The 20,591-nt window shown below is 37.5% G+C and overlaps 1 protein-coding gene and 1 long non-coding RNA gene across 10 annotated transcripts; both read right to left on the bottom strand.

Moving 5' to 3' along the window:
• Nucleotides 1–117: 117 nt before the first annotated feature.
• Nucleotides 118–993, bottom strand: LOC143861790 (uncharacterized). The gene is made up of 3 exons (XR_013240021.1): nt 651–993; nt 344–537; nt 118–247 (listed from the first exon to the last, which is right to left on the bottom strand). It is a non-coding gene; the product is annotated as an uncharacterized LOC143861790 (long non-coding RNA).
• Nucleotides 994–5,798: 4,805 nt separating this feature from the next.
• On the bottom strand, nt 5,799–19,276 carry LOC143860057 (nuclear transcription factor Y subunit B-10-like). Of its 9 annotated transcripts, XM_077370569.1 has the most exons (11): nt 19,146–19,276; nt 18,353–18,546; nt 18,137–18,266; nt 17,849–17,929; nt 17,712–17,762; nt 15,172–15,268; nt 9,327–9,597; nt 7,689–8,021; nt 7,274–7,376; nt 6,648–6,747; nt 5,799–6,121 (listed from the first exon to the last, which is right to left on the bottom strand). In XM_077370569.1, the coding sequence occupies exons 1-5, from the start codon at nt 19,272–19,274 to the stop codon at nt 17,724–17,726; spliced, it is 573 nt and encodes a 190-aa protein (XP_077226684.1). In that variant the 5' UTR covers nt 19,275–19,276; the 3' UTR covers nt 5,799–6,121; nt 6,648–6,747; nt 7,274–7,376; nt 7,689–8,021; nt 9,327–9,597; nt 15,172–15,268; nt 17,712–17,723. The 9 variants fall into 9 exon arrangements, with proteins under 9 accessions (XP_077226684.1, XP_077226682.1, XP_077226681.1 ...); XM_077370567.1 differs by having other exon boundaries at nt 7,274–8,021; XM_077370566.1 differs by lacking the exon at nt 6,648–6,747.
• Between the last annotated feature and the right edge of the window lie 1,315 nt (nt 19,277–20,591).

Here is a 20,591-nt window from a genome sequence, read left to right as displayed (position 1 = left end):
CACCCGCCAAAATAAGAAATCAATAAATCAGAATTATCATTCCCACTTAAGTAACCAGAAAAATAAATGAAAATGAAAATCTAAGTGATGAATAAAAAGAAGAAGAACACTACTTACCTCTCTATATTGCTGTAAATAAAGGTTCAGAGGGCCGACATAGTCATTGAATCCTAATCTTGTCATTGCATCCAACAAATCATCTCCCGTGATTGTTTGACGCTTGTCTTTCAGACACTTTTCACTCGCCCTAACCAAAAAAATCAAAAACAAAAAAAGCTTAAATACATCAAGAAAACAAAGCATAAAATAAGAATCTATAAGAGAAATGAGAGGATCTTATTACTCGCTGGTGATAAAGCTGACAAATTCAGACACACATTTCTGAGTGGATTCCTTGGCCTCCTTCGAAACCTTTCCATGGGAAGGAATTGCTTTTCTCATAATCCTACTGACGTTTGCAATGGGAAGGAGGCGATGCTGCTCGCCCGACCGCTGGCTCTTAGGACTGCCATTGTTTCCAGATTCTGCCATAAAACCCTAGGAAACAAACAATAAAAATGAGATGAGATCAAGAGCAAAAATCAGAAACCCTAACCCTAGTCCCATTTGACAGAGAATCAGATCTATAGAGCAAGAGAAAGCAAACCTACTATATTTTTTCGCTTCTCTTGCACAATAAAAATGAGATGATAATAAGAGCAACAGAATCAGAAACCCTAACCCTAGTTCCATTTTCCTACAGAGACAGAGAATCAGATCGAGAGCTTCTATAGAGAAAGAGAAAGCGAAGCTACTATATTTTTTCGCTTCTCTAGCACAATAAAAATGAGATGATAATAAGAGCAAAAAATCAGAAACCCTAACCCTAGTCCCATTTTCCTGCAGAGAACGAGAATAAGAGTGGGAGTTTCTATAGAGCAAGAGAAAGAAAAGCTACAGTGTTTTTTCTCTTCTCTTGCCATTCTTTTTTGCTCTCTGTTTTTCTCTCTTTGTTTTTTATCAGCATACCTTTGGACTTGGAGCGAGAGGAAAAGGAGGAGTTTGGAAAACGATGGGAGAGTCTGTAGTCGGATCTCTGCCGTTGGTTTTCTGTGGGGCTTTTGTACACCTTTTGGCTATTTATAATGTTTTGGTCAGCATGCGCCCGCCTGTGGCGAGCGTTACATTTTGAGAGATTCTATTTCTATTTTTACTTTTACTTTTACTGTCTGTACAATTACGCGAATTAGATTTCGCACAGCCCTATTTTGAGGGAAAAGGAGTGTGAAGACAAATATTGCGGGCCCTCTTTTTCAGAAAATAATCATTTGCAGGATAGAAGCCACCTCTTAAAAAGGAAAACAAATGATTACACCTTCTTAAGTGCCACCTCATATAAATTAGAGGAAATATATGAGGTATGCTAAACTGAAGGGCACCCTTGTAGAAGTGAGCTGAGAGGGCACCCCCATTGGCTGCAAGGGACGGTTATGCATTTGATACGCTTTTACGCGCAGTCATTATAAATTAACAACCGCCCCTCGTCGCCATTAGGGTTGCCCTTTCAGCCCATTTCGGCAAGGGTGCCCTAGAGTTTAGTATTCCTAAAAAAATCGAGCATATAATCAGCCCGCCTAAGTGGCCCACGTGTATCAAAATATCACCTTTTCAGCGAGTTTCCCGTTGTTATTAGTTAAAATGAGGAAAGCGGTAGTCGATCCCACGTGATGTAGTGATAATAACTGACTTACCGGAATTCCCGACCTGTCATAAAAGCGAATCCCCGAACTTAATGTGTAGATGGATAAGTCAAATTCAACTATGAGGTGAATCTTCTCTTAAAAAAAAAAAAAAAAAAAAGGCTTCGCGAAATGGCTATGTGCGAAATTGGTTAAGAAGTTTCGTTTTTATCTATTTTGTGAATCATAGATCGCGGATAATGATTGGGCTATAAGTCATTGTCGGATCAGTAGAAACATGCTATTTTTGGGTCCTACGAGGTATTATCGCATACAATTGCAGCTTTATTAATTAATATTATCGATGGCCTCATTTTATATCAAGCATTAGAAAGTATTAATTATCAGATAGGTGTTCTCCCTCATGTCGCCCTTTACCACTGGTCACGTGGTACCTTCTCCGTTTAACTTTTTTCTTTGACCAGCCCGCATTTCTGGTGCACAAGGTTTTATACCCATCCGATTGTGAAGAAGAAAACCCAACAATGCCCTACTATCAATAAAAGGCATGAGTCTCCATGCCTACATCTTCCATTGGTACCACTGTCATTGTCATGTCATAGTCCATGGGCGCCGTTGTGACTACTACGAGAGATTCCACTGAAGAGACTTGAGTGTTTCCTATATACCTACATACAAAATGTACCTTGAACAACATTAATGTTGGCCTACGTCTACTTTGAACAACATTTCTTAAGAATATACTTTCTTGTATCTTTAATCACTGAAGTTTTTGTATAAAGTATTAGAAATAAGAGTGTAAACTACCATGATAGGAATGATGCTGGTGCCTGATCTCAACAATAAGATATAAGAAATTATACATTTATGCAGCATAAATTATTAGAGCCCCAGTTGTATATGAAATCGAGACTCTTGATGTTGTAATTCATCATGAAGTGACCCACAAGGTCTTGTTTCCGTTGGGAACAGGCATCCAGAGACTACAAAAATCAATAATTTAGCCTTTCTAGGAGGAACCTAAACGAGGCATGATAGATTGAGTGCCTATAGATCATCCGATCAAGGTGCTCTCAAGAGCACTGGCGGGTCTTATAGTTGTCCTTTCGGATTAACGGGTCTTATCACATGCATATAATAGCAAAAGTATGACCCAGTAGGGATTGAGCCTCCATCTCAATGGTCAAGACTTAGTTCTCCCACGTCGAGGTTGGAGGTTCAATCCCAGCTAGTAGGACCCAATAATTATCCTCTAAGAATGAGCACAATAGTCCTTTTCATTTTAGCATTTTTCTTTTATTAATTTTGTGAATTAGTATGAATTAATATTCACTGAGGTCTCCCTTCGTACCTGATACTACACCAGCCTCCAAATGCATTTCACCTAAGTATGTCTCTCGTGTATAAGGCCCTTCAAACTAATACACATTCATATATTATTTTAGGAAAAACACTTTGAAAACGAAGATCCGTTTGGAAATAAAGACAACCTAAATAAGAGTTAAATTTTTTAAAGAATACCAACATTAAAAGTTGTTGACGACGGCAATGTGATACCAACTTCGACGGGAGTCTCTCAGTCCAGCATAGAAAACATCGAACGAGAGATCGGCGGTTAAAAGTGATCTGCAAGCAAAATCTTTGGTATTCATGAAGAGCTGAAATAACTGTTGCACATTCATGGGAAACATGCTTTGCAAGGTCCCTTGGTAGGCCTGTTTAGCTGCAATAACATTGAAAGCACATGTAGGGTGGTATGGATCACAGAAAACAAAATCGAACCGGTTGTGACACTCCAAAGGCAACAGAGGGAGGCATATTACTTGACACGCCCGCTGCATTGATGTCGTGAGGGTTTAACAACACCTTTCCGATATCCGGAACCAAAGGGTAAGCAAAATAATATGCCAAATAACCACATAAATTCTCAAGTCAGTTTACATAATGTGATTTTTTATTTATTTAAAGGAAAATAAGAATAGAAAAATACCCTAACAATGTCCTACTGTCAATACAAGGCATGAGTCTCCATGCCTACATCTTCCATTGGTACCACTGTCACTGTCATGCCATAGTGCATGGCCGTTGTGACTACTACAAGAGATTCCACTGAAGAGACTCAAGAGCGTTTCCTATGTACCTACATACAAAATGTAATTTGAACAATATTGATGTTGGCCTACATCTACTTTGAACAACATTTCTTAAGAATGTACTCTCTTTGATCTTTTATCATTGAATTTTTGTATTAAGTATTAGAAATAAGAGAGTTTAAAGTACCGCGACAAGAATGATGCTGGTGCTTGATGTCAACCTAGTAGGGATTGAGCCTCTATCTCAATGGTCAAGACTTAGTTCTCCCACCTCGAGGTTGGAGGTTCAATCCTAGCCTACCTATAAAACAAAGTAGGACCCAATAATTATCCTCTAAGAATGAGCACAATAGTTCTTTTCATTTTTGCATTTTTCTTTTATCTATTTTGTGAATTAGCATGATACTCCTAACCAAGCCCTTACAATTCACTGAGGTCTCCCTTCGTAACTAAAAATTCACCAGCCTCCAAACGCATTTTGCCTAAGTAGATCTCTCATGTATAAGGTCTTTCACACTATTAAACATCCATATATTATTTTAGGAAAAACACTTTGAAAACAAAAATCCGTTTTGGAAATAAAGACAACCTAAATAAGGGTTAAATTTTTTAAAGAATACCATCATTAAAAGTTGTTGATGACTGTAGTGTGAGACCAACGTCGACGGGAGTCTCTCAGTCCGGCATAGACGACATTGGACGAGAGTTTGGACAGTTAAAAGTGGTCCGTAAGCAACATCTTTAGTATTCACGAAGATTACGAAATGAATACGATTATTGAATTAACATCTTAATTTGCTAATCTAAATTAAATTCATTTGAATTTGGCTTCATTTATTATGATCTTACACAGTAAATTACATTGTTTAGAGCAGAATTAGCTGTTGCACATTCATGGGGAACATGCTTTGCAAGGTTCCCTGGTAGGCCTGTTTAGCTGCAATAACATTGAAAGCATCTGTAGGGTGGTATGGATCCCAGAAAACAAAATCGGACCGGTTGCGACACTCCAGAGGCAACAGAGGGAGGCATATAACTTGACCCTTTGATCGCCCGCTGCCACAACACGCCTTGTGTGGATACTTGAATCCTGAAAGCAAAATAATATACCAAATAACCACAAAAATTGTTAAGTTAGTTTGCATAACGTGATTTTTATTTATTTAAAGGAAAATAAGAATAGAAAAATACCCTAAAATGTTCTGTGAAAAATATTACTAGAGGATAGGGTTGCAACTTGGGTCGGGCTCAACCCAAACCCGACGGGTTCAACCTGATTTTGCCTCGGGTTGGGTTGGGTTGGGAAAAACCAACCCAATTTAAATTTGGGTTGGGTCAGGGTTGAGGCCTTAGCTACCCGAACCCGAACTCCGTCTTCTAATTTTATCATGATTTTCTCAGGATTATGTTTTTCTTTCATGAATTTTTCTATTTGGTCGTAGATGACGTGATCCCAACCCGAACCCAACCTGACACAACCCAACCCGATTGGGAGGTGGGTTGGGCTAGGGTTAACCATCCTCAACCCGAGGTTCCGGTTGGGTCAGGTTAAGGTTGAGGGAATGCCATCTCGGGTTGGGTTAGGGTTGGCCTCAACCCGATCCAACCCGACCCGAAATAAAGAAAATATGCTCCGGCAAGGTTCGTGTTGAATTCTCAAAGCATTTCTTTGACCTTGGCATTAAATTGTGAAGCTATTTCATTAGTCCGATCAACACAGGCACTTGTGTTTTTTCCAGCATTGCCAATTCCATTTGGAAAACATCCGAGAGGTGCTGGTCCAGCAATTATGCAAGGATTTTCCAATCTTAGTGATAAAGTTTGAGCCGGGTAGATTCTTTCACCTTCATCATGAAAATTTTCTAAAGGATTCATTAGCCGACCCCAACTGGTTTGGAACAAAGGCTTAGTTGAGTTGACTTGAGTGATAAGTTTGTAGGCAACGCAACACTGTTATTTAAACTGCATCACATACTCGAAGGTATCTTATGAGGAATTTCTTCCATCAAACCCCTATGGCCTGCACTTTCTGTTTACTACAAAGAAACTTCTAATATAAATATAAGTCAAATTGATTCAATCCAAACTGTTTACGTATAGTGCAGGTGTAGTGCAACCACAACAATGAGAAGTGTTGCTGAAATTCTCCCTCAACATTTACAACAATATCATGTAAGCAAATAGTGCAAACTTGCGATAACCAAATCAATCCTCCTAGGAAATCATAGAGCATAAGAATATTTCATGTGGATGTGTGCTATGCTAGACAACATCAAACCCTTGAGATGAAAGGCTACTCTTCACAAATTCAAAGTCCTTTGTGTCCCCCTATCCTTTCAGACGTAAGATCTGCACACCATTGAAACAAAAAAATTCATTATTTTCATCAAATGCAACTACGCTCAAGCACAGTAAAAACTAAATGAAACAAGGTTTTTCCATTTTTGATCATGAAGTTATGGAAAAAACATGTGTTGGTGTTGTCACCCTTAAAAAGTAGGTATTTCTACACGGAAATCCTTACATTATGGATGGCAAGGGCAAGGTACTTTTCTATTACATACACACGCTGCAATTACAATTTCATAATGATTATTACCTTAATAGCCATGATTTTAGTGTAAGTTCCAGTACTTCCACCCACAATTTTCTTAACATGCAGTCTGTACTGATAGGATAGAAGTGCCTAAATTTATGGGTGGCAATACAAATCCCCTCCAAACACTAATTAATGGGCCCCAAGACTATAAAACCTCCTATAAGCAACAGTGCTAATAACAAACCATAATTTTGTGCTAAGAATATTTTCATGGAGCTATGATTTTAGATCTGTCCTATGTAACATGAGTATCATAACCGAGGCCTGCATGTACACCTTTATATCATAGACAACATTGAAGCTTTGAGGTGATAGGGTACTCTCCACAAATTCAAAGTCCTTTCTGTCTCCTTTCAAATGAAAGATGTACACACCACTGAAACAAATTAAAACATAGAATATTTTCATCAAATGCAACTAAGCCTCAAGCACAATCAATCAAATTAAAACATTTAGTGTTCTTCTCCGGCAGAAGGTTTCCTCAATGCAGTGGTTCCAATCACACCCTGCTTCAAGCAGGAGAAGCCGACAACGGTCCAATGAAAGTTTCAGTGCATCAACATGAAATAACAGCCAGTTCTCATAATGATCAGTCAAGCTAAATTGCACAACTATAATACCATCATGTTATAGACATTTTTTATGTGTAGAAATGAATCCTTTTAAAGCACACCATTAAAGTGAATCAGATGATCATTAAATGGAACTTTATATGGATATGAAAGTAATACCAAAATTCAAAGGAGAATTAAAATGGATGCAATCAGACCAAACTTCCACACATGTGGCCTGTTTCTCTTAATTACAATGTTGAAACATAAAACAAACATCGTGGAAATACGCCAATAATGTTCATAGTGGAGCATAAATATTGTATCATACATAGAAATTCATATTTATACCTTTGGCATGTCACCTTCTGCCAAATCATCTCTCACTTTGGGCCCTGAAGTGAAGAATCCCCTCCCTAGAGGACTGTATGTGACAATGCCTATACCAAGTTCTCTGAATAGCATAAGGGAATAGAAATTAGAACTAAGCTCCAAATACTAATTTCTAAGTTTTGGAGAGTTGTAAGAGAACAACCTCACCTGCAAGTAGGTACTATGCTATGATTCAACCGACACTTTGAATTTATTGTGGACACCCGTGTCGTGTCTTGTCCAACACGACACCCGTGTCCACACGTGTCGACACTCCTTTAGACACTTTTAAATATACTACTAGAAGTGTTAGTAAATTTAGTAACTTTATATGTGTGTACGAGTATGAGCGTGCCACTATTTCTAAATTTTTAGGGTTTGTCATGTCAGATACCTAGTATCTGTGTTAAAACTCGGCACACAAATCCATGTTCACAAATCTTGATTATATGTACTTTCAATTTTAGCTGTGTCCCCTTTTCTAAATTTTGGGAGTTTGCCGTGTCCGACACTCCGTGTCCGTGTCGACATGCGACACTCGTGTCCGTGTCCACAAATCATAGGTACTATGTCTTCTTCTACATCTATTGTCCATAAGGATCACTCCAATTGTACTGCAGTTACTGGGTGGACAGCATATGCCCTCGTTATTGTAGGAGCAGAGGCCTCGTATAGACGCACATATTGTATATATCCTTTTTCAATCCACTTTCTTGAGTTCTCTCATCTTGTGCAAAAGAGAAAAAAAATGGATTGTTAGAAAGTGAATGATGCCATCATTGCTTGAAAATAAAAAGCAAACTATATAGCAACATTATATAGTTGAAAGTAGTGTTAGAAATTAATAGATAGGCTCCATACCCTCAAGCCACCCACCTCTTGGGAGTTCAAAACATGGACTCCCCCTTCTTCTGATATTCAGGCAATTAAGTTTAAGTTTTGATGGTTGTTGCTGGGGGTATTCCGGGCTAGCTGGTTTAACCTTGGTATTTTCATGGCGACCCAGGGCAGTTTCTATTTTAGACTGGCCCACTTGCGAAGAGAGCTCACATCTAGGTTTAGAATCATAGATGGTGATTATGCTCATTGCCCATATCGTCTTCTTATATGGATGGATCTCTTGATAGATCAGGGGTGATCCCCACGTGTTTAGACCCAAAAACAGAACGGCGGAGCCAGGTAAGTAGTATTAGTCCTCAAGCATATACATTAAAAAGGACAGATTTCACTGAAATATATGAATTGGAATGAAAAAAAGAGGTATCTGAATCTTTTGATTCTTTCAAATAGCTGGGTAATTTAGTACAACATTATTTTTCAGTACTCATCAATTCAGCAAATATTGATTCCATAAAAAATCAGCAAATAATAATACCATTTGGTAAAGAATATCTGGGAATAAATAGTTTAATTAAGAAAAAGCTAACCCCATAATTCACTTCCATAAAGCATTTTACACAACGTGCTTCTTAATAAATTAAGGCTACTGATATTAGCACTACCATGTTTTTAGCATTTGCACTAACTCACGTCTTTTCTTTTTTTAATTGGCTTCTGAGAGCTTTTGGGAAATGTAGTAACCTTTGACAGATGGTTAAATAATAAAAAATACGGTGAGTTAGTGCAAATATCAGATGATGGTATTGCCAATATCAGTAGCCTAAATTAAAGATCATCCTTGGAAGAATGCAACGAAAAACCCCTCCATTAAAATGAAATTACTAGCAGTAAATCAACCATAATAAAATTTTCACATAAGGCGTAAAATCTGCTCTGAACCTTTAAAAACTTCCATATGCACCCAAGTTGGCCTGAATTTAACAACTAAACATTGAGATAAGCATCAGAACCAAAAACTCTGATTGTATGACACAGAAAGAAAAACAAAAAAACTACAAAAACCATACAAAAATATACAACATCGAGTTATGGTGATAGAAAATTAACTACACCCACATGCACAACAAACTCAAAAGGAAAAGAAGAAAAAAGAAAAAGAATAAATAGATGAAAAAATAATTAAATAACTAACCTCTTAGATGCATGAGATGGCATTTGGATGGTTCAAAACCAATATTTCCTTTCAAAAAACAATAGTCATCTTGAACAACATGACCAGAACCATGCTTATATACAAATTTTCCAAGAAAACTATGCTCATATCCTCAAACCACATGATAATTCCCCAGTGATTCCCTTCTGCGACAAAAAATCTCAAAGAATTCACACAGAAGTCAACAATTCTGCATTTTGGCTTGACACTTGAGATCCCCACTGCTCCCCAATCTTCAATAAGAACCCTCCTGCATGCCACATAAATTTTCAGTTAAACAAAATCCCAGAAAATGCCATTAAAAATCTCCAAAACGCATGAATGTGATTAAACTAAAAAAGAAACCTAGATCGAAATTAGAAGAAAGAAATAAAGGAAAGCTAACAATACAGTTAATCAGTTATCAATCAAGCATACATGAATCAACAAGAGCACATCTATCAGGAAAAAACCCTGAGTTGATTGTGTGAATGTAAATCCATAAGCATTATCAATACAATCCCAAACAGGGATCTAGAAAAAAAAATGAAGAAAACCAATTTTGACTGAAAAAGAAGGTAACAGAGGAAAGAAAAACCCTGATAAAGATTGCTTTTATCATAGAAACCACATCGAAACCTTTAAGAACCCCATTTCAACAAAAATTGAAATGGGAAACATAAGCAAATCGAAACCTTTAAGAACCCCAGCAAAAATCGGACCTTGACGGATTGGAAAACCCTTAAAGAATTAAAATATTGGCAATCTTGATTGCTTCCAGGGAACCCAAAAAAACCCAGCAAGATGTATCTTGTTAGCATCAAAACCCAAAAAATAATACAACTCAACTCAACTCAACTAAGCCTTTGTCCCAAACTAGTTGGGGTCGGCTAATGAATCCTTTAGAAAATTTTCATGAAGAAGGTGAAAAGATCTACCCGGCTCAAATTGACTAAGTCTAATCCTAACACTAGTTGGGTTCGTCTACATGGATCATTTTCTTCCATTCTATCCTATGCAAGGTCATGTTCTTTGTTATGTTCCTAGCCCTCAAGTCTTTCCTCACTGTTTCTACCCAAGTTGTTTTCGGTCTACACCTACTTCTTTTTAGTCCATCAACTTGGCACGAGTCACTTCTTTTCACTGGAGCATCCAAAGGCCTACGTTGTTTTCGGTCTGCCCCTACCTCTTGATTTTGAAAAGATCTGAGATTATATTAATTTTGAAGATTATGACCTTGTTGAAGGACAAATTTGTGGTTTTGAATGGATGTCCAAGTACTAGGAGAAGAAAGCAGAGGAGATGATGGTGAGAATGGAGATTGTAATGAAGAGAATAAAAGGAAAGAGACCTCGATGAATCCTAAAGACAGAGACTGTAATATAAGAAGGAGACTGTAATATAAGCCTTAGAGAGCATGAGGGAGAGAGAAACAGAATAAAATGGGTGGCCCAGTGCACGAGACTCCCGCCATTGCCGGGTCTGGGGAGGGCTAGATGTAAGCAGCCTTACGCCTGCTTTGCAGAGAGGCTGTTTCCGTGACTCGAACCCGTAACACCAGGTCACAATGGAGCAACCTATTTATAATAGAAAGTCAAATAGCCTAGGAGTAAACATGGAAACTCCCAGTATGGCAAACCCATTATTTGCTTTATATAGTACAGATAGATTTGCATGGGCCTTTAATAACAAATCTTCAATGTCTAGTCTCATACCAAGGTCATAATATTTCTATTTACTTTACATCACATTAACAACAAACATCGAAAACATCAAGACGGCAAAAAAAAAATTGCCACGTGTAATTGCCATTCAAAAAATATGAGCAACTGAGTAAACATTAACAACAAATACTGAAAACGTCAGGATGACACAAAAAATGCCTGCCATGTGTAATTGCTTTAATGAGCAACTGAGCGAACCATTAGTTCATTAAAAATGATTGACCATCGGAGCACGTGGCAAAAAATGATTGACCATTCAGGAATGTGTGTTGGTTGGGCATCTTCCTAGCATTCTCTCACATTTTTTCCTTTGGACTTTCCCCCCTCGTTGAGAAAGTGAAAAAGAGACTTGATTTTGAAAGGACATATGGGATTATAGTAATTTTGAAGAAATTGAAGTAATTATCTATTGTCCATCTATACAAAACTAAGAAAATTTTGCTCATTTCAGCAGAAAGCGTGCTAGAGCAATGATCTTTTCTTTTTTGAATGGCTGCTAGAGGAATGATCTTAAATGTAGTGATATATATAGAGAGGAGTCTGAGAGAGAGTGAGAGAAGGAGACCGAGAGCGGCAAAACTAGAAGTTCAATATCTATTTATAATACAAACTCAAGTAATCCAGGGGTTAACATGGCAACTCCCACTATAGCAACCCCAGTATTCACTTTATATATAGTATAGATATATTTGCATGAGCCTTTAATAACAATCTTCGTTTTTTTTTTAATGACAATCTTCATTGTCTAGTCTCATACCAAGGTCTTAATCTTTTTTATTACTTCACATCACATTAACAACAAACAATGTAAACATTAGTACGATTAAAATTCTTTTTGCCACGGGCAATTGCTTTTAATGACCAACTGAGTGAATTGCCTATGGGATTATAGTAATTTTGAAGAAGCTGAAGTAATTATCTATTGTCCATCTATACAAAACTAAGAACATTTTGCTCATTTCCCCATAAAGCGTGCTAGAGCAATGATCTTGATAAATTCTAGAGATTTCACTAAACTTGGATACAATTACAAAAGTATCAATGTGTGCTTATATAGAGCACTTACATGATAAAAATGGAATGGAATCAAGATAATTATAGAAGGAAATAATCCTAATCAAATCTACTTTCCTAATCTCTCTTGCTTGCCTCTTCTAATCCACTTGCCTAATTTATCTAGTTGCCTCGTTTACCCAACTTACCAAATCTACCTCCAAGATGATCCAACGGTGAGATCTTAACCCAATCCAACCGTTGGATCCCACATATTCTAACATGCCCCCTCAAATATATATGGATTGAAAATCGATATACGTTTGACAACAACAAAAAAAATTCCCCAATACAATATAATTCTCCAAATTACAAATGTAATCAAAATCAACCGATTTGATGCACACTTCCAAAAGTCTATGATAAAGATCCTTTGATGAAGACTGATGTTGCTACCAATGATCATTGATGATGGTTGCCAAAGAAGATGCCGCTTGTTGATGTGTCACGAAGAGGGCTTAAAAGCCAATAGATCATAGCCTCAATGGGGCTAGATGATACTCAAGCCTCGATGGGCGAGCAGAAATGGGTCACTATGAACCAATGCCGGAATGGGCAAGAAATGGGTCACAATGGACCAATGCCGGAAGAGGCAAGAATGGGTCACAATGGGCAAGATAGCATGGGTCGGCTTTGAATACCGATCCTCATGGAACTAGAAATCCTCCTTCAGGCACGCACTTCAGCATGACTCACGTATGTTGTGCTCAGGCTCTAGTAGGATCTAATGCTTTGATACCATGATAAATTCTAGAGATTTCACTAAACTTGGATACAATTACAAAAGTATCAATGTGTGCTTATATAGAGCACTTACATGATAAACATGGAATGGAATCAAGATAATTATAGAAGGAAATAATCCTAATCAAATCTACTTTCTTAATCTCTCTTGCTTGCCTCTTCTATTTCACTTGCCTAATTTATCTAGTTGCCTCGTTTACCCAACTTACCAAATCTACCTCCAAGATGATCCAACGGTGAGATCTTAACCCAATCCAACCGTTGGATCCCACATATTCTAACAGATCTTTTTTTTGTTTTTTTTTTTTTTTTTTAATGGCTGCTAGAGGAATGATCTTAAATGTAGTGATATATATAGAGAAAAGGAGCCTGAGAGAGAGTGAGAGAAGGAGACTGAGAGAGGCAAAACTAGAAGGAACATAAGACTTTCAATATCTATTTACAATACAAACTCAAGTAATCCAGGGGTTAACATGGCAACTCCCACTATAGCAACCCACTATAGCAACCCCAATATTCGCTTTATATATAGTATAGATATATTTGCATGAGCCTTTAATAACAATCTTCATTTTTTTTTTTTGAATGACTATCTTCATTGTCTAGTCTCATACCAAGGTCTTAATCTTTTTTTATTACTTTACATCACATTAACAACAAACAATGTAAACATCAGTACGACTAAAATTCTTTTTGCCACGTGCAATTGCTTTTAATGACCAACTGAGTGAATTGCCTACGGGATTATAGTAATTTTGAAGAAGCTGAAATAATTATCTATTGTCCATCTATACAAAACTAAGAACATTTTGCTCATTTCCCCATAAGCATGCTAGAGCAATGATCTTAAATGTGTGTGTGTGTGTGAGTATATATATATATATATATATATATAGAGAGAGAGAGAGAAGGAGCCTGAGAGAGAGTGAGAGAAGGAGACCGAGAAAGGCAAAACTAGAGGGAACATAAGGTTTTCAATCTCTATTTATAATACAAACTCAAGTAATCCAGGAGTTAACATGGCAACTCCCACTATAGCAACCCCAGTATTCGCTTTATATAAAGTATAGACATATTTGCATGAGCCTATAATAACAATCTTCATTTTTTTTTTTGAATGACAATCTTCATTGTCTACTCTCATACCAAGGTCTTAATCTTTTTTCTTACTTTACATCACATTAACAACCAACAAAGTAAACATCAGTACGACTAAAAAAAATTTGTCACGTGCAATTGCTTTTAATGAGCAACTGAGTGAATTGCGTAACACAACCCCCCCCCCCCCCCCCCCTCCGAAAAAAAAACCCTGAGGGAACCATCAATTCAGTAAACCAACCAGAACATTTGTGTTGGTTGTGCGTCTTCGTAGCAATTCTCTGTTTTTTTTTCCTTGGATTTCCCCCCTCCCCCCCTAGTTGAGAGGAGTGAAAAAGATACTCGATTTTGAAAAGATATAAGGGATTATAGTAAGTTTGAAGAAGTTGAAGTAATTATTTATGGTTCATTTATACAAAACTAAGAACATTTTGCTCTAATTTTCTAAAAAGCGTGCGAGAGGAATGATCTTAAATGTAATATGGACGCATATAATGTGTGTGTGTGTGTGTGTGTGTGTATATACACACAAACACACACACACACACATATATATATATATATATATATATATATATATATATATATATATATATATATATATATATATATATATATATATATGTGTGTGTGTGTGTGTGTGTGTGTGTGTGTGTATTGGTGGGGTTTTAAAAAATAGATGGGGCATTAGGCTTTCAATATCTGTTTAAAAAACAAATAATCAAGGGCTGAAGGTGGCAACCCCAGTATTCGCTTTATGTATAGTATTGATAGACATTAATAACAATCTTCATTGTCTAGTCTCATACCACGGTCTTAATCTTTCTAAGTACTTTACATCACATTAACCACAGATATTGAAGACGTTAGTGGTGAATCATGCATCTATTCTCAAATACCATAGTAGATATTTTTCACAATACTCAAATGTCAAAAAGGAAAAATATTGGAAATTCCATCACTGTCACACCCCGAACTGAGCCCAAGGCCAGGCGCAATACAGTGCCGCACACCTGCAAGTAAAACTCATAGACATGCAAGGCTAGAATATTGACCAATTAACCATTCCATTAACTCCACAACTAGTTGTTCAAACCAACAATCAATTTAGAATAAGAGAGTAAAGAGCCAAACAATCCATAAGAGTCATCTCACTCCCCTTTCCATAAATTTATTAGAAAATAAAATACCATAACAATGTTCCTCTATCCATGAAAACTACTCACTAGATCTCTAATAAAGATAATAACGAACTATGATTCAACGGGCCTTTCCAGTAAGCGCAGATGCTCCCTCCGCCTGCGCAAGATCAGCGCTCGAGATCTGTAAAATTGAAACAATGGGTAAACTAACAGTATGTCATATGGGGATCCTTAGCAGGTCTATGCATGTCAAAAGAAATCAAGAGACCAATGCATGGTTAATTGGATGAATGACCAATATGGAAACGACTGAAAATTAATATGACGTATAAATGAGTGAGAACATAATTATACATCACAACACTTGTTTCTCAAAGCCAGTAAAATAAGTAATAATGCAATCGGCAATGATTATGCAATGAAACCACATTACTGGTACATGTGCCATAAATCCAAAAACATAGCCAATAGCCTTTCATCAAATTTTTCAGTTTTTCAAAACTAAGAACGCCGAAACGTACATTGCAATCCTTGAATAAACATGCACAGGATTATCTCATTTACATAGGCTGTTAATCTTATGAGCCCTTTGCTTTAACTGACAGCACGAGAGGCTCCCCCTATTAAAGCCACCATTCCTACCTTTCAACTACTGTAACCAGTAGTCAAGGATACGAAGTATCAAATATTTTTTTATCTTGCAACTACTTTACCCGGTAGTCGGGGATACCGAAATATCAAACATGGAAAATCACTACAGATCACCGATGGTTGTCGGTGTCGTAGGCACTCGGCACTCCTCAGGACACAAGTCGACAGGACCAACGTTTTACCTCCCATTGGTGGGATTAGTTCAGATTCTAGCCTTATGAGATATATTCCCAAAACAAATAACTTTCCTTTCCATTCATTTCATTAAACTCACGTGGTACGAATGTGTAATAGGTCCCATGCATAATACAATATGATAGTAAATTCCATAAATAATACAACATGATGATCAAAACCAGGATTCAATGCATGATATAGAATATAAATCCCATGCGAAAGCAGCATGAAAACGAATCCCCATGCACAATGCAATCATAATAAAGAACACATGCATAACATAGCATGTAAAATGTACTTACTTTGCAAACAGAAAAGACAGTTGATCATTTAAATTCAGCATGAACGATAATTGCTAATTTCTAAATCTCATGAATTTTTATAAATGAAAGAAACATGGAAAGCACGTAAACCGGCATATTAGACCCTAGTTCAGTAAACACGGGGATCTTAACTATCAATATGATTTTCAAGAATTTACAACCATCATCAACATAAACAATTATTCCAAATCTCATTCGTAAAGAATCCAATGTAATAGGGTTATTTCTGGGGATAAAACCTAAAGATTCCGTCAGATGACTAACATGGGCTGCTCTCTCTCTCTCTCTCTCTCTCTCTCTCTCTCTCTCTCTCTCTCTCTCTCTCTCTCTCTCTCTCTCTCTCTCTCTCTCTCTCTCTCGCAAAAAACGTCCAACTCAAGGCGGATCTCTAATAAAATCCAAAGTTTCCTAAACTTCCTAACCTCTCGCACAAGAAATAGTAGCCAAAAGTCCCGTAAAACAATTTTGGCTACCATCAAAGGCAAGGGAAAATGATTTCGCTTAGAATTTCCTATTATTGCTCTAGTGTTTCTATCCTCTCCTCAACTATCTAATCAATTAAGAGGAAAATCCTAAATTCTCTCTCTTTTTCTATAGTCCAAAATCCAAATCAAAAGTAATTCCTAAAATTTCTAGCTCTCTCAACCACAACCACTTGGATGTCCCATTCCCTTGCGAATTTTGATCCTAGCCTATATAGGATTCTTTCAAGTCTAGTTACAATCTCAACCATCAATTAAAATGTCCTGTGAAATAGAAACTCACATTTAGCACATGCATTAGAAAATCACTTTCTTTTAAATATTATCAATTAGGAAATCTATCTTTCTATTGGTTAAAATTTAAAGAAAAGATATCCAAGAAAGATTTGAGTTAAAATTTAAAGAAAAGATATCCAAGACAGACTAGTAAATCTTGGAAACTTATATCAAAAATCCAATTTACATCTAGGGCTATTTTGATAATGACATCCCATACACAAGCTCTAAAATTTTATGCCCAACTTTTGTTAAAGATACGCCAAAAACTTCCATATTGGGGCTGGGAATTACAGTCACATATCTGAGATGGCATGTAGTTCATTCTGGGATCAAAGGATCCCTGCTCATCAACCTAGAAAGTAGAAACCCGTCGTACACAAAATCAATCAAACATTTCAATATCAATTTATAACACAAACTAAAATAATACAGGGGTGAGAACATGGCAACTCCCAGGATTGCAACCCAACCCCAGTATTCGCTTTATATAGTATAGATAGATTTGCATGAGCCTTTAATAACAATCTTCAGTGCCTAGTCTCGTGCAAACGTCTCAATCTTTGTAAATACTTCACATCAAACTAACTACAAATACTAAAAAAGTCATCAGTGAATTACGCATCTATTCTCATATACCATAGCAGATATTTTCCACAATACTCATAGTCTTAAAACATCAAAAAGAAAAAATATAAGAAATTCCATCACATACCTGGGACAGATACTAGTTCGTTCCTGGTTTAAAGGATCCCAACTGATCACCCTGAAAACCCGTGGTACAGAAAATAAATCAAACAAAACCCAGTAAAAAAAAACGCAATCAAATGTATCAAAAACATATTTCTCTACCGAAGCGCCCGAGGATCCAGAACTGTCACCACCATCTTTATTTCCCGACTGCTCCGGAGCTCGAGACCCCTTATTTTCGCCCTACCAAAAGCATAACCCCAAACTAGATAATTTTTTATCTCTCCAAAAAAAATTTAGAAAAAGAAAAAATGTACAAAAACCCAATTTTGATATTAACAAAAAACAGAAGCTCTTTACCTCGATCTATAGAGCAGATAGCCACAGCACCCGCCAAAATAAGAAATCAATAAATCAAAATCAAACAGGAAAAAAAATGACACTACTTACGTCTCTATAGCTCTGTAAATAAAGCTTCAGAGGGTCGATATAGTCATCGAATCCTAGCATAGCCATTGCCTCCAACAAATCATCTCCGGTGATTGTTTGACGCTTCTCTATCAGACACTTTTCACTCGCCCTAACCAAAAAAAAAGAAGCTTCAATACATAAAGAAAACAAAGCATAAAATCAGAAACTATAACAGAAATGAGAAGATTTTATTACTCGCTGGTGACAAAGCTGACAAATTCAGAAACGCATTCCTGAACAGTTTTCCTGGCCTCCTTCGAAATCTTCGCGTTCGAAGGAACCGCTTTCCTCATGATCCGAGTTATGTTTGCAATCGGAAGTAATCGATCCCGCTCGACTGAACGTTGGCTCTTAGGACTCCCATTGTTTACAGATTCCGCCATGAAACCCTATGAATGAGACGAGACCAAAAGGAAAAATCAGAAAACCTGACCCTAGTTCCATTTTCCTGCCAAGACAGAATCAGATCGGGAGCTTCTATAGAGCAAGAGAAAGCGAAGCTACTATATTTTTCGCTTCTCATGCACAATAAAAATGAGACGAGATAAGTGAAAAATCAGAAACCCTAACCCTAGTCCCATTTTCAAGCAAAGACAGAGAATCAGATCGAGAGCTTTCATAGAGCAAGAGAAAGAGAAGCCAATTTATTTTTCGCTTCTCTTGAACAATAAAAATGAGACGAGAATAAGCAAAAAAATCAGAAACCCTAACCCTAGTCCATTCTCCTGCAGAGACGGAGAATAAGACCGGGAGTTTCTACTTTCTATAGAGCAAGAGAAAAATAAGCTACAGTGCTTTTTTGCTTATGCTGCCAATTTTTTTGGGAGATTGTTTTTTCACCACCCATGTAGGATTATGCGCCCCACTGGTAACGTGAATTGTGGCAGGCTTTGACGCTTTTTTTATGTCAAATCACGTTAACAGGGGGCGCATAGTCGGTGAAAAAATCATCTCTCTTTCTTTTTGCTCGCTTTTTGTATCAGCTTACCTTTGGAGGTGGGGAGATTGGAGAGAGGAAAAGGATGAGTCTGGAAAACGATGGGAGAGTGGGATCTCTGCCGTTGGTTTTTTGTGGGGCTTTTGTACACCTATTTATAATGTTTTTTAACACAAGCATGGCTGTCGTCTTTTAATGTTCTGGTCAGCCTGCGCCTGTGACGAGCGTTACCTTTTGATTCTATTTCTATTTTTATATTTACTGTCTGTACAATTACGCGAAATAGATTTCGCAGCCCTACGTTGAGGAAACGGAGTGTGAAAACAAATATTGCGGGCCCTCTTTTTTTCAGAAAAGAATCATTTGCAGGATAGAAGACACGGCTCATATAAGGAAAACAAACGAATACACCTTTTTTTTTTCTTGGTTGGTAAGCTAGGGTTGGGCAGGACCCCTACCAGATATATTATATTAAGAAAGAAGAGGATTACAAAATTTAAGGGGACTTAAAAGCCAAGCAAGGGGGGACAGGCTCCCCAAGACATCGAAGGCCAAGAGAGACGGCCTTTATAGAGGTATGCTACACTGAAGGGCACCCTTGTAGAAGGGGGCTGAAAGGGCGCTCCCATTGGCTGCGAGGGATGGTTATGCATTTCTTACACTTTGAGTGACACCCATTATAAATTAACAAACACCCCTTTTAGCTAGTGGGGGAGCCCTTTCAGCCCATTTCGGTAAGGACGCCCTTGAGTTTAGCATTCCTTAAAAGAGTCGAGCATATACTCAGCCTGCCTAAGTGGCCCACGTGTATCAAAAAATCACCTATTCAGCGAGTTTCCCGTTATAAGTTAAAATGAGGAAAGCGGTTGTTGATCCCACGTGATGTAGTGATAATAACTGACTTACCGGAATTCCCGGAAGGGTGTGGCTCTTTGGCGTAAAGTCATGGGTTTGCTCCCCAGTGACGAGCGTTCGAATCCCCCCTTGCTTCCCCGATGCGCTGCATCGTGGTTTCCAGGTGATTGCGCGCATCCGTAGGGAAATAATCCAACCCCCAAAGGGGGTGGGGGCACCCTTCGTTACCAAAAAATATATATAATAATACCTAACTTACCGGAATTCCCAACCTGTCGTAAAATCGAATCCCCGAACTTAATGCGTAAATGGATAAGTCAAATTCAACTATGAGGTGAATCTTCTCTTTAAGAAAACGAGTCGCGAAATGGCTTTGTGCGAAATTAGTTCAGAAGTTCCGTTTTTATCTATTTTGTGAATTATGAATGACGGATAATGATTAGGCAAAAAGTCATTGTCGGATAAATAGAAATATGCTATTTTTGGGTCCTACGAGGTATTATCATATGCAATTGGAGCTTTAATAATTAATATCATCGGTGGCCACATTTTATATCATGTATTAGAAAGTATTAATTATCAGATAGATGTTGTCCCTCACCCCATCCTTTACCGTTAGTAACGTAGTACTTTCTCTGTTTA

This window comes from Tasmannia lanceolata, unplaced genomic scaffold (assembly GCF_043159265.1).
Source record: "Tasmannia lanceolata isolate RefF3 unplaced genomic scaffold, GAP_Taslan_0.1 ptg000037l, whole genome shotgun sequence".
Taxonomy (NCBI): Eukaryota; Viridiplantae; Streptophyta; class Magnoliopsida; order Canellales; family Winteraceae; genus Tasmannia; species Tasmannia lanceolata.
Note: the sequence above shows the minus strand (reverse complement) of the source record. Positions and strands in the feature narration are given on the sequence as shown.